The 13,812-nt window shown below is 37.0% G+C and overlaps 1 protein-coding gene across 2 annotated transcripts in view; it reads left to right on the top strand.

The window, feature by feature from the left end:
• Positions 1-13,812, top strand: part of ARHGAP20 (Rho GTPase activating protein 20) — an 80,674-nt gene that overhangs the window by 51,947 nt on the left and 14,915 nt on the right. For both annotated transcript variants that reach the window (XM_084893675.1, XM_084893674.1), the window contains exons 6-10: positions 78-162; positions 2,809-2,886; positions 5,594-5,660; positions 8,124-8,312; positions 12,383-12,561. In XM_084893675.1, coding sequence (XP_084749801.1) covers positions 78-162; positions 2,809-2,886; positions 5,594-5,660; positions 8,124-8,312; positions 12,383-12,561 — 598 coding nt within the window. The remainder of the gene's footprint in view (positions 1-77; positions 163-2,808; positions 2,887-5,593; positions 5,661-8,123; positions 8,313-12,382; positions 12,562-13,812) is intronic.

The following is a 13,812-nucleotide window of genomic DNA, read 5'->3' as shown; positions in this document are numbered from 1 at the left end:
TAGATTGATTTTAAAATAAGCTATTTAGCAAAAATCCATCTGACTCAGTGTTGTTTTGGGTTGTTGCATTTGATTAGATACATCACTCTAGAGAAAGAGAAGGACTATCCGAAGAGCATTCCCCTCAAAATCTTCGCCAAGGACATTGGGAATTGTGCCTATGTAAGTGTTTCTAAGCCAGAAATTAAAGTCCAAGTCCCTGCATCAGGCAGAACACTATGCACACAAAAAAGAGGCAGATAGGCAGGCAGACAGACTGTGTATGTGCTAAGCAAGGTAGGCATTTAGAAATACCACTGTGGCAAAACACATTTTCCTGGGTATGGATGTGCCTTTATATACGTGAAAAGTAAACCTTAGAGAAAATGAAGCAAGAGAAATACATAGTAACTTTGGTATTTAATAACACTTACACTTGGAAGGAATATTGCTTGTCAGATGTCTGTCTTCCCTCTGCATTCATGTTTCTCTGGATCCTTGCAATGACATCTGCAGAGGCTTATACTAAAGCCATTTCCAAAGGAGTCATTTCCTATTAGTATAAAGAATTTTTTTACAGCTTATCATTTCTTAAGTAGAGAGTGGTTTTGAAAAGCTTTTTATACTTTAGGCCTTTAGGGAGATTGACTCCCTCGGGTCAATAAGTGGGTGAGCTGGGAAAGGTGACATTTTTTTAGGGATCAGCACATTTCTATCACACAGTTTTTATCAGATTGGTCAAATGAAAATGAAGTCTAGTTCATTCTAGTTACTATGTGGAATTTGAAGACTGCAGCATCGCACACGTGTTAAGATGTTACCAGTGATGAACAAAATGGAAACTTGTCATACTTCACAGCAGCTCTAGATCACACAGTATCATTTTGCGTGTGGAAAAATATGCAATGCAAACAGTTGTGTTTGGGACAAGAGCAAAAGTTATGCACATGTTCTGACCTGAGTGCCAGATGCTACTGCTTGAGGGAAATACTCAGCTTTTTATGTATGAAGACTACAGAGATCTCCTATAGCAAAATAGCAAAAAACAAGTAAATATATAAAACCATCACAATTTTTCTTCTGGTTTTGATTCAGTTGTGGCAATTGGTTACATTCAGGATTTGATTCAGTTGTGGCAATTGGTTACATTCAGGATTTTCATGGAAAATCCCTTGAACTTTTTTTTTTAACCCTTTCAGTGTGTGGAAAAGTGTGGTTGAGAGAGGACTGGTGGTCCCTGTCATTGAGAAGAGAATACACACAAGGGGTCTGAGTGCTGAGTCTTCATCACTAACGCCCCGGTTAAATCACAGATATGACACACAGTCCTTTGCTGTCTGAGGTTGCCTCCTGGCAGGGGTCTCCTTTCAGGGAGTACATGTATGGGAAGCATTCTTTATCCTTCACCTTTAGTTATAGAACCTGTCAGTGAATTCTGCTGATGTGGAAAAACATAGCCAGGTTTTCAGTTTTGTCTGTTGTTTTTGTTTAGGAGCCAGAGAGCACTGTCTGGTGAGATTCATTTGCTTTGTCTACCAGAAAGACATGCGCAGAGAAATACGCATCCTGTCATTACTGTCTTGAACATGTGTGCCTAATATTAAGAAAAATTCTCTTAGAAACCAGCTACCTTGGGAGTAATGATTAGTATTTCAGGATAGATTTCTTCCTTCATAAGAGTTTCTTTAAATTAAATGGAGGGATTTACAAACTTTTTTTTAAATAAGCCTTTCATGAAATTATATCTCAAGTGAAAGCCCAATATATGAAACATCTCTGCCACTCTGGTCAAAGGCAAACACTGGGTCGGGTGCTCTGAGCCCTCCCTGCTAGATTCTAAAGCACATTTGCATAATCCTTGGACCTACCTGGAGCACAATTTGAAATCAATAAGAAAACAAACTTAAGAGGCAGTTCATAGAGGAACACTGCCTTAATTCCTGATTTATCTGACCATTAAAATAGTAAATATTTCTTTTTTTATGGTATTGCATTGTCTTAAACAATGTCATGGAATTCAGTTAACACTATAGCTATCTCAGAATCTTGTTATTCTTCTTGTTTGTTGCAAACTGTCTTTCTGTTTTTAAGCAGCAGTTTCTCAGTTAGTTTAGCACAGAGCTATTATTATAGGTAAACCTACTCAAAGGCAGAGTTGGCAACAGAATTAAGCTTTCTAAAAATGTCAGTCCTCTCTGCTAGTCTCATTGGTTTAAGGCCTCTACAGATTGCAACAATGGAAATCTCAATAGCCACAATGCCTGACATATAGCAAGTGCTCAAGAAATAATGGTTTTTAAAAATTCTAAACTGTAAATGTCTTTAATAAACAGTTATTTTTCTGATTTTACCTAAACTGACTATTTACCATGCAAATAAGAAAAAAATCCACACTGTGAAAACAGTACTCAGGAAGAAATAGAAAGGGATCCAGCTCTCTCCCTCTGTTATCACGCGTTGCATTATGGAAATACAATTCTGGAAATGACACAGGGGCTCAACCTCACTGATTCTTTTTGGTTGGGAGGGTGGTCCATATACTTTCTCTGAAATAAATATACTCTGTTTCTTTCTTGCATACACTCTTAGATTTGTGAGCCACATATTCTTTATCTTAAGATAGATGTTTTATTAAAGGCATAATATATAATGGAATGCAAGTAAATTATAAGCAAGAGTCATTTTATGATTAAGTCATATGCTTTATTCTGTCAATGCTGGAAATCAAGATTTGCCTTGAAATAATCACTTGACAATAATTATGTGTTCACCTGTTTTTAAAAGTCCTTTATTTATAGCTTTATTTTCTATTTCTTTTCTTTCCTACAGTCTAAAACTATAACAGTAACGAATTCAGACACAGCGATTGAAGTTATCAACATGTCTCTCCAAATGCTAGGGATAACTGTAAGTCACTCTGCTGGATAGCCTAATCAACAAACTTTGAAACCTTAAGTTCATGTAGATATCGTCTCTCTCATCATATGACAGCTGATTGCTAGAGATACAAAAGTCATACTGTGTCCCCAAAGATGTAGAAAATATGAATAGTAAAGCCTTAATATTAGCTTAATATTGTGTGCTATTCTTCTATTTTCATTTTAAAATCGTGCAAACTGAAAAGCATAAGATTTTAGAGTGTTAATAAAATAATATGTATTATATTGCATATGTTATATGCATATACAGTTGGAGAGTTTTGGGGTATATGATTCATAATAAGAAAATTTCAACCTCTTTGTTCTTTTCCAGTCGTCCACTATCTGACTATTCTTTCCCCATATCTTCTCCTGGTTCTTTTCCCTTACCTAATAATATTATTATCCCAAGAATCAGTAAGTCCTAGGGTGAAGAATTCTGAAGGATTTGCTATGTAGTAGAATTTTTACATAAAGAACACATAGCTAAAAACCTGCAGGGCCAGAGGCTGGTACCTCTAATGAATTGGTAAATTTAAAAACCAGCTTTGAATTAGATCATGAATTTAAAGAGCTTTAGTTTGCATGCCACATTTCCCCCTATTTTTCTTTCAGCTTCTTTCTGATTTATTGGGCAAAGACACATTTTGAAATGTTATTAATGGTGCAGATTGGAATATTTGAGGATGGGGTAGGGGGGAAAGAATTGGAAAATTCTTCTCATCTCCTTCCTACCAGTATATAAACACCATTCAGTGGATACTTTTATTAAAATGAGTGACTTTCAGAAGAATGGAAACTAAAGAATGTGCTTGACCAACACCATTTCTTGAGTGAGGTCCTCTATGAAAACACAGTGTTACTGTGAGGTGACATATGTCATATGGGCATTATGTGCCATAGTCTTATTAATTATATTATAGATTTGCTTTTACATAATGCCATAGTAAGCCTTTAAAACCTCAGAACTACCAAAACTTAGAATAAGAAATTTGATTTCTTTTAATTAAATGTAATAATATATGGTAAATCTAATTACATTTTTATGTGTGCCCTATATCTTGTGCTCATTACCCCAAGTCAAGTCTCTGCCCATAACCATTTGGCCCCCCATTCCCTCCTCCATATCCCCACACCCCGTTAAGTTTATATGCGTTGAGTAAAGAATGCACCTCTGCATTGACTTCTCAGCTTATAGAATTATGCCTTGGAAGAGAATGAATTTAAGGGGAAGGAAAGGATTAATTAAGACATGGCTCGTTTTCTTATTTATGCTTTTCCTTTGGATAAAGTGATCCATCTCCTCAGACCAAAAGTGTTTCTATTGGGTATAATAATTTTTATACTTCTAAAAGATCACAGTGTTTCCAGACATTACCCAAAGAGAGAGTTTTTTATTAAATTGCTCTTTCTATTCACGATAAAATTTCTTGACTAGGGGGTGAGGAAGAAAATGACAAATAGACTGGGGGAGGGGAAAGGGTGTATATTCTCCATAGCCACTACCCTTCATTATAAGGTCAGGGTCATAACTTTTTTTCTCACCAGAGGACATGGTTGTTTATTTTAGAGAGAGAGAAACAATCGGTTGGACCCACAACCTAAGTATGTGCCCTGACCAAGAGTTAAACCCACAACCTTTTTGTTTTGTTTTTTTTTGACCTGCAACCTTTTGATCTACAGGATGATGCTCCAACCTACTGAGCCATCAGGCCAGAGGAGGGCCATGATTTTTAATCAGAAGATAAAGGCAGGAATATTAGTATTGCTAATCTTTTCTGGCTTCATTTTAAACATTTTTGCTTTTTTCTTCTTCTAAAGGATACAGCCCAGTTTGTATCATTCAGTGTTACTCCTTTGAAGTTCGGTTATAATCCTGCTAGTGAACAATTTCATTGTTTCCCATCACTGGGTCCATTCTCTAGACAGAATTCTTGTCCTCTCTGTCGCTAGAACTGAACTTGCTTGCCCAAAACAAAGCCAATGTAGATTGTGCCAGCTCCCTACCCTGTTTCCCCGAAAATAAGACAGTGTCTTATATTAATTTTTTTCTCCCAAAGTTGCGCTAGGTCTTATTTTCAGGGGATGTCTTATCTTTCCATGCGCTAGGTCTTATTTTCGGGGGATGTCTTATTTTGGGGGAAACACGTTATCTCCTCAAAGCCTCTTGGTCAGCCTTCTGCTCAGCAGCACTGAGCTCGTAGTCAGCCTTTGAGAATTTTAGATTTTCATCACGACACAACAGCGACTGTGGCTTCCTGGATGACAAGGTTGTCTTTTTAGGGGCATTTTGGAGATTAAATCAAATATTCTCTGAGACATCATAGCTGAAGCCAGGACTCTAAATTAGGCCTTAGTCTTTTAGAAAAAATCAGGAAGTTTCTCTTCCTTTGTGACTGCACATTCTGTGGGCTGCCCGTTAGAGTGAGGTTCTGATTCCGTTGCAGCTCTTGGATTCCGAGCCATTGCTAGGAAAAGAGGGCAGGATTCCTGAGTACTTTGTTGGGGATTGGAGGGAGGGGAGAAAGGTTGTAGGAATTAGCACTGTCTTCTTCAAAAACTATAGTCACTCCCATGAATCTGAAAGTATTTATATCGTTTCCATTTTTTTGATGCAAAACATAAAAATGCCAAAAAAGTGTCTTCATTCAATCACCAGACTTAAAAGAAGAATTGTTGATTATTTTATTTCTAAGGGCTCTGACAGAGATTACCAGTTATGGGTCAATTCTGGCAAAGAAGAGGCGCCATACCCACTTATTGGTAAGTTCCTGTGAAGATCTAAGATAGGATAGATAGAATTGATTGTGTTTTAATTATAATCCTAAATCCTCAAATGGTCATATGATCTAAAATTTGAATACTATTAAATATCATATAAAATTAATTTATTCTTTTAATAAATATCTATACAGCATTTTCTAAGTGCTAGACAAATAATATCTCTTCACTCAAGCACTAATAGTATAGTATGGAAGAGAAGTGTAAATGTTCTTCTATTCTTTTACTTGACAGCACTATCTTGCCAAAACTTTTTAAATTATTTTCTTCAAGAAAGCAATATGTATTAGTATTACTTTTTTTCTATATATTTTTTACATTTAATTCTTAAATTTCCTACTTACTTTTCTACCTATTAAGTTGCCTCAGTAGAAGACTATCTAGAATCTAATCATGCCTCTTGATCTCACAGAACTTGACTAGATGCTATAAAGAAAATGAGATTAAGCTATTTAGATTCCAAAGAATCTACTCTGGTTTACCGGCTACCTAATACTTACAGTTGCTATTTCTCTAACCAAATTTCTGTGTTTTTTTTTTTTTTTTTTGAGGAATTATTGGTAAATAGTTCACCTTATTTAGATCATTTAACTAAAAAAAATTTTTTTTAATATATTTTATTGATTTTGTACAGAGAGGAAGGGAGAGAGATAGAGAGTTAGAAACATCGATGAGAGAGAGTCATCGATCAGCTGCCTCTTGCACACCCCCCACCGGGGATATGCCAGCAACCAAGGTACATGCCCTTGACCGGAATCAAACTCAGGACCCTTCAGTCCCCAAGCCGACACTCTATCCATTGAGCCAAACCGGTCTCGGCTAACTAAAAAAATTTTTTATCAGTTAAGTTCATTCAATGTAGTTAACAAATTGAGCAATTAAAATAAGGGACAGTGTATGTAACAGATCTTGAGATTATTACAGTGATGATGATGATGATGATGATTTCTTTTAATTTTTAAATGCTTACTTTCTGCCAGACATTTTTTAAAACATAATTTGCATTATCTCATATAATCCTTTCATTTATCTATGAGGTAGCTATTGTGTAATTCAAATGTTTCAAGTGACCTGAATAATCTAAAATCCAACTTTCCTACTAAATCAAACTCTTCTACAAATGTTTTAGATTATTTTCAGACTGAAAATAAAGTAATCATTTCCTGATTCTTTTTTAATGTTATCATTTTTTTAAAATCATTGAGTAACAATTACAAAGTTGTGCTTAAAAGTCAAATAAATACTTAAAATTAGTTTTAATTAAATTAATATATTTTATTTAATACCATGTAAATGGTAACTTTCAGGCTTAAAACAGCTTCAAGCTTTATCCCTAACTCTTGCTAAAAAAAAAAAAAAAAAAAAAAAAAAAAAAAAAAAAAAAAAATACATGGAACTTAGGATATGATTGTTATTTAACAGCAGTTCTTCATATATCTTAATGTGCCTTGCAAACTCTACTGTATATTCAGCTAATCTGAGTTTGTTTTAATCCCTGGAGCCCGTGATACTAATGGGATATTGACATTGTGTGCCTGTGCCAGATACAAAGGGATAGGAAGTGCTCACTGAGTCACATTCAGTGATAAATCAGGAGAAGAGAACTTACTCTCTGTACTTCAAAGAGACTGAGTCTACAGCATGGTGGTACTTGAGGATTAAGTTAAGAAAATACAGTTACTGAGAGCATATTTCAACCAGATGGCCAGGGTTTAGTTTTTCTAGTTGGCAGGTTCTTTTTTGCATCTTGTTTCTGTTTCTAATGCCCTGCAGCCTCCCTCCTGATTGTTGCCTGTGAACACCAAGCCCAGACAGCAGCAGTGGGAGGGAAGCAAAAACCAAACAAACCTGTGCTGATGCTCTTGAGTAACTGATTGTATAACGAATAAAAAGCAATGAAACGTCTTTTTCAGACAGGCATCTCGTGTTGAATAATAGTAATGAGTGATGCTTGAAACACAGTGTTTTTCCCTTATTATTTAAGTTATATTTAAGTATTTATTTGATCCTTATAATATTGTGTGTGGGTAAGACAAGTATATTAAATTATGGACTTGAGGGTGAGAGATCAAGGATTTGCTGAAGATTTGCAGATATAGTTAGCACTAATGAAAAACTGGAATACCTTTAAATGTTCTTTGATGGAAACATAGGAAGCGTCAACATTGTGCCACTCACACACCAATCTGAGCATTCCAAGTAAAATACTCTTTAAAGATTAGCTTTTCCCCCTCTCTTTCATCCCCTGAACACTACTTTGCTGGGGCCACCTGCATTATACAGTGGTCTCCAGCTATAAGAGTGTGCATGGTGATCATTCAGTCAACAAAATGACTCTTTATACCAGAAGTCCCAGGGGCAAAGTGCAGTCCATTCCAGTACGTAGCACACGTGCTTGGAGGACCCGTCAGCGCAAGGCCCACATTTAGATCTTTCTCTGTGCAGGACATGAGTATCCCTACGGAATCAAAATGAGCCATCTTCGGGACACTGCCCTCCTGACAAAGGAGGCAAAGGACTCCACCAACCCGTCCAGCCTCCAGGAGCCCTTCCTCATGGAGCAGCTGCCCCGCGAGATGCAGTGCCAGTTCACCCTGAAGCCCAGCCGGCTGGCTGCGGCCCAGCAGCTGAGCGGTGAGTCGCTGCTCTTCCTTCACTGAGCAAAGCTTTTAGCAGTAAACGTCTTTATTCCTGAAAACATAGTTTGCACAGAGGCAAAGACCCAGACTTCAGCCAGATGAGGCTCTTTTTTATTTGAATTTGCTAAGTGTTCTGAAGGGAATGTTTTGAAGATATTTTAAAGATCAGCAGTAGGTGTGACTAACTTAGAATCAGTAGTTCCTTCTGCTGTCACTATTCTTTCCCCTTTAACCTCATGCCCACTATAGCGCCAGAGGCAGGAGGCAGTGCTGCAGGTGCCTCAGTGCCTCCTTTGTACTGGAGCACATTGCACTGTGTGTGCGTTCCCCTAAATAGTCCTATTATAAAGAAGGAGGCTGTCCGTGACAGGGGCCAGGACACTCTGATGCCCTATGTGGATTTGGTACTGATGAGCGTGCGAGACTAAGTGATTTCCGCAGAAATCTCCCCTTAATCGAATCTGAATTCCCCTGTCATATAGCCACCTCTTACCCTCCCCGTCATAAAGAGGGAGAGTGATGTTCAGCATAGGACAGTCATTTACCCTTCACCCAGGTTTGAGCTTTAAGCCCTCCATCAATCTGAAGGTAAGATTGTATAAGAAATAGAAGAAAAGGGATACCAACAAGTGTTTAATGAGATAGCAGAAAATCAATGCTGAGTCTCTGTAGCTGCCTTCCATACCAACGGGAGGACAGTGAACAGTGGCAGCTATTTTATAGACACCTCCCCACACATGCACATCCAACTTTTAACCGTTTTTATTGTTGACACTATTGCAGATGTCCCCCATTTTCCCCTTCCTTTACCCACCTCCATCCAGCCTCCGCTCCCCATCTCTCTGACCATCACCACATTGTTGTCTGTGTCCATGGGCTATGCATATATGTTATTTGGCTAATCTCTTTTATATATTTTTAATTGATTTTTTACAGAGAGGAAGAGAGAGGATAGAGAGTTAGAAACATCGATGAGAGAGAATGATCAACTGCCTCTTGCACACCCCCCACTGGGGATGTGCCCACAACCAAGGTATATGCCCTTGACCGGAATCGAACCTGGGACCTTTCAGTCCTCAGGCCAACGCTCTATCCACTGAGCCAAGCCGGTTTCGGCTTGGCTAATCTCTTCACCTTCTTTCATCCAGTGTCTCTGCTCCCCCACCACTCCATTCCCTCTTACACCTGCCAGTCTGTTCCGTGTATCCAATGCCTCTGGTTATATTTTATTTGCTAGTTTATTAGATTTCACATCTAAGTGAGATCATATGATATCTATCTTTCTCTCTGGCTTATTTCACTTAGCATAAAGTCCCATCCATGCTGTCTCAAAAGAGTTGCTTCTTTTTTATAGCCGTGTAGCATTCTATTGTGTAAAATGGGCCACAGCTTTTTTATCCACTCATCTACTGATGGGCACTTGGGCTGTTTCCAGATTTTAGCTATTATAAATAACACTGTTATAAACATAGGGGTGCATATATTCTTTTTGATTGGTGTTTGGGGATTCTTAGAATATATTTCCAGAAGTGCAATCTCTGGTTCTAAAGGCTATTCCATTTTTAATATCAATGCATATTTTGGGGGAAACTCCATACTGTTTTCCACAGTGGCTGCTCCAATCTGCATTCCCACCAAGAGTGCACAAGGGTTCCCTTTTCTCCACATTCTCAACAGCACTAGTTGTTTGTTGATTTATTGATAGTAGCAATCCTGGCAGCTGTGAAGTAATATCTCATTGTAGTTTTAATTGTGTCTCTCTGATAATTAGTGATGTTGAGCATTTTTCCAGCATTATCCTAATTTCAAAAGCAGATAAAGACACTATCAAGAAAGAGAATTATAGGCCAACATCTTTGATGAACATAGATGCTAAAATCCTCAACAGAATATTAGCAAATCAGATCCAACAGTATATTTAAAAGATTATACACCATGACCAAGTGGGATTTATTCCAGGAATTCAAAGCTGGTACAATGTTTGCAAGTTAATAAATGTAATACATCACATAAATAAAATGAAAGATAAAAATCACATGATTATATTAATAGATACAGAAAAAGCAGTTGATAAAATTCGGCACATGTTTATGCTAAAAACTCAGTAAAGTGGGAATAGAAGGAGCATACCTTAATGTAAGAAAGGAAATATATATGACAAACATACAGCCAACATGAGACTCAATGGGCAAAAACTACAAGTGATCCCCTTAAGATCAGGAACAAGACAGAGATGTCCACTTTTACCACTCTTATTCACTATAGTACTGGCAGTCCTAGCTACAGTAATCAGACAAGAAAAATAAATAAAAGGCATCCAAATTAGAAAGGAGGAATTAGAACTGTCATTATTCTCAGATGACATGATATTGTACAGAGAAATCCCTAAAGACTCCACCAAAAAAATACTAGATCTAGTAAATTAACTTGACAAAGTAGCAGGATACAAAATCAATATCCAGAAATTGATGGCATTTTTACATACCAATAATGAACTATTAGAAAGAGAAGCTAAGAAAACAGTCTTATTTACTATTGCAACCAAGAAATAAGGTACCCTACCCAGGAATAAATTTACCCAAGGAGATAAAAGACCTGTACTTGGGAAACTGTAGGACATTGAAAAAAAGAAATTGAGGAAAATACTAATAAGTAGAAGCATATACTGTGTTCATGGATTAGAAGAATTAACATGCCCTTACTACCAAAAGCAGTCTGTAGTTTCAATGCAATTCTTATTAAAATATCAATGGCATATTTCACAGATCCAGAACATACACTTCAGAAATTTATATGGAATCAAAAAAGACCCCAAATAACTACAGCAATCTTTGGATGAACAAAGTTGAGGGATCACAAAATCAGATATCCAAGTGTACTACAAGGCCATTGTAGTCAAAACAACCTGGGACTAGCATAAGAATAGGCATATAGATCAATGGAACAGAACAGAGATTCCATAAATCAATCCACACCTTTGTGGTCAATAATTCACAAAAGAGGCAAAAGCACACAATGGAATAAAAACAGTCTCTTTAATAAATGTGTTGTGAAAATTGAATGGGTACATACAAAACAGTGAAACTACTTAGACCACACACAAGAATAAACTCAAAATGGATAAAAGACTTAAATGTTAAGTCATGAAACCATAAAAATCTTAGAAGAAGACATAGGCAACAAAATCTTAGCCATCTTACGTAGCAGTATTTTCACAGTACATCTCGTAGGGCAAGAGAAAAAAAAGGAAAAATAAGCAAATGGGACTACATCAAATTAAAAAACTTTTGTGCAGGGAGGGGGGGGGAAGAGTTAGCAAAATGAAAAGGAAATCCAGGGTATGGGAGAACATATTTGCCAATGATACAGGTGATAAGGGCTTAATTTCCAAAATATATGAAGAATGTATACAACTCAACAAATAGAAGGTAATCCATTTAAAGCATGGGCAAAGGGTAGTCTAATTTAATATCTTCAACTTTTTGTGTGCCTAGTCTCATCTTTATATATTGGCATGAAACATACATACATTTTGCTTTAAGGTATTACAGTGCAATAAGAAACCCTTTCTTTCACCCTTGAGAATTCAGTGCCAAAACTCATGTATTAATAAATAAACCAGTGATGTTCCAAAAAAGAGTAGAGCAATAATCAAAACATTTGATTCTTAATTTATAAAATATTATAATGAAATTTCATAGATTGAATTAACAGTAACAAAGGATATCTATAAGCACTTTTTCTCTTTGAGTCATAGTAATGAATGTAACATAAAAATAGAAATTGTAGGCGAAACCAGTTTGGCTCAGTGGATAGAGTGTCAGTCTGCGGACAGAAAGATCCCAGGTTTGATTCCGGTCAAGGGCATGTACATTGGTTGCGGGCACATCCCCAGTGGGGTGTGCAGGAGGCAGCTGGTCAATGTTTCTCTCTCATCGATGTTTCTAGCTCTCTATCCCTCTCTCCCTTCCTTTCTGTAAAAAATCAATAAAATATATTTTTTTAAAAACATAGAAACTGTAGAAATAAAGTGAGTTAAACTGGTTTTTCTCACTTCTTCCTTAGATTCAGGTCAGAAGACATTTAAAAGGAGAAAATCTATCATCAATTGGGCCTTTTGGCGGGGTTCTGGCACTCAACTGGATAACACGCCTATATCCCCAACTTCTCCTATGACAAAACAGCTCTTTGGAGTGTCTCTGACAGATATCTGTGAGAATGACAATCTTCCCAAACCTATCTTGGTAAGTCTCATTCTAGCCTGGAACACCAATGGGAAGGGATATTTGGGGAAGAAGAGAGCTCTGAGAGGCAAATCTATACCCAAATGGAAATATAGACATCCATGGCTTTGCCCGAGAATACTTATTATTATTACTTCAAAAAATAAAAATCTGATCAGCTATTAACAGAATCGTACATTAGACATAACAGGAAGAGATAAGCTAATCTCCTTGTCTTAGAAAAGAGCTACGTAAACTGCTCAGATAGATTAGAATTTGCTTGAGTGCATTATCCCTCGCATTTCTTGCACTTCCTTTCTTGAATTCTGCATTGTTCTGAAAATCTCCTTTAATCCCTTTAGCAGCAGAGACTATTCAGTCATGCTTTTTATAAATCTTACATGTGTTTTATTTGTATTTCAAGTATTTATGTATAAAGATACATCCTCTGGCATTTAGTTGTCTTTCACCTGTATAGAGTGGATCAGGTGAAAACCACTGCATTTGTCTTATCTCCAAATGACCATTGTTAAAGCAACATTTATTGAGTATCCAGAGTCCTCTAACTACTCTACTAGATGTATGCATTTTTATGGTATATTGTGCAACTGTAAGTGATAGACACTAGCCTAACCACTCTATCAATTCCTCTGCACAACAGTTAGCGGGTAGTTATCATCATCATCATCATCTTATCATCTCTCCCTTACAAATATATTTTAAAGCCTCGAGTTTATTCTAGATCACACAGTAAATATGTGCTATAATTAGGTTTCAAATCCCATGGGTTGCTTGTCTCCAACACCCATTCTTTTCCTTCCCTGAAGGCAGAGGATAGACAGCTTGAAAGAAAGCAAAATGAAACATGAAATATGGCCAGAATGGACTGGGATGGAGAAAGCCTCCTGGAGGGAAAGAAGGAAGTAAATACAGGAAGTAGAATGTAGTGTGGAGATGCATTAAAAGAAAGAAAAGCGAGTGGAGAGTGAGTTTGACAATACTATTTCCTTATTTGGGTAAAGAGTTTATATTGGAGAGTAATGGGGAGAGAGTATTAGATAGATGAGACCAGGTGACAGAGACCTTAATGCAAAGAAATCTGAGTTTACAGTGGCCGTTGGTTCATTGAAACAAGACAGACTCCTTAAAGCAAGTGTTTGAGGTAAAATGGTTTTTAGATATTGAATAAATAGAACAACAGAAATGTAGAGATACCAAAAATTCAGTTGACTAATTCCTCTAGCATCCACCCAGCTGGATCCCCAGAGCCGT

Source organism: Pipistrellus hanaki, assembly GCF_964339955.1.
Source record: "Pipistrellus hanaki genome assembly, chromosome: 9".
Lineage (NCBI taxonomy): Eukaryota > Metazoa > Chordata > Mammalia > Chiroptera > Vespertilionidae > Pipistrellus > Pipistrellus hanaki.
This window is presented reverse-complemented; position numbering and strand designations above follow the sequence as displayed.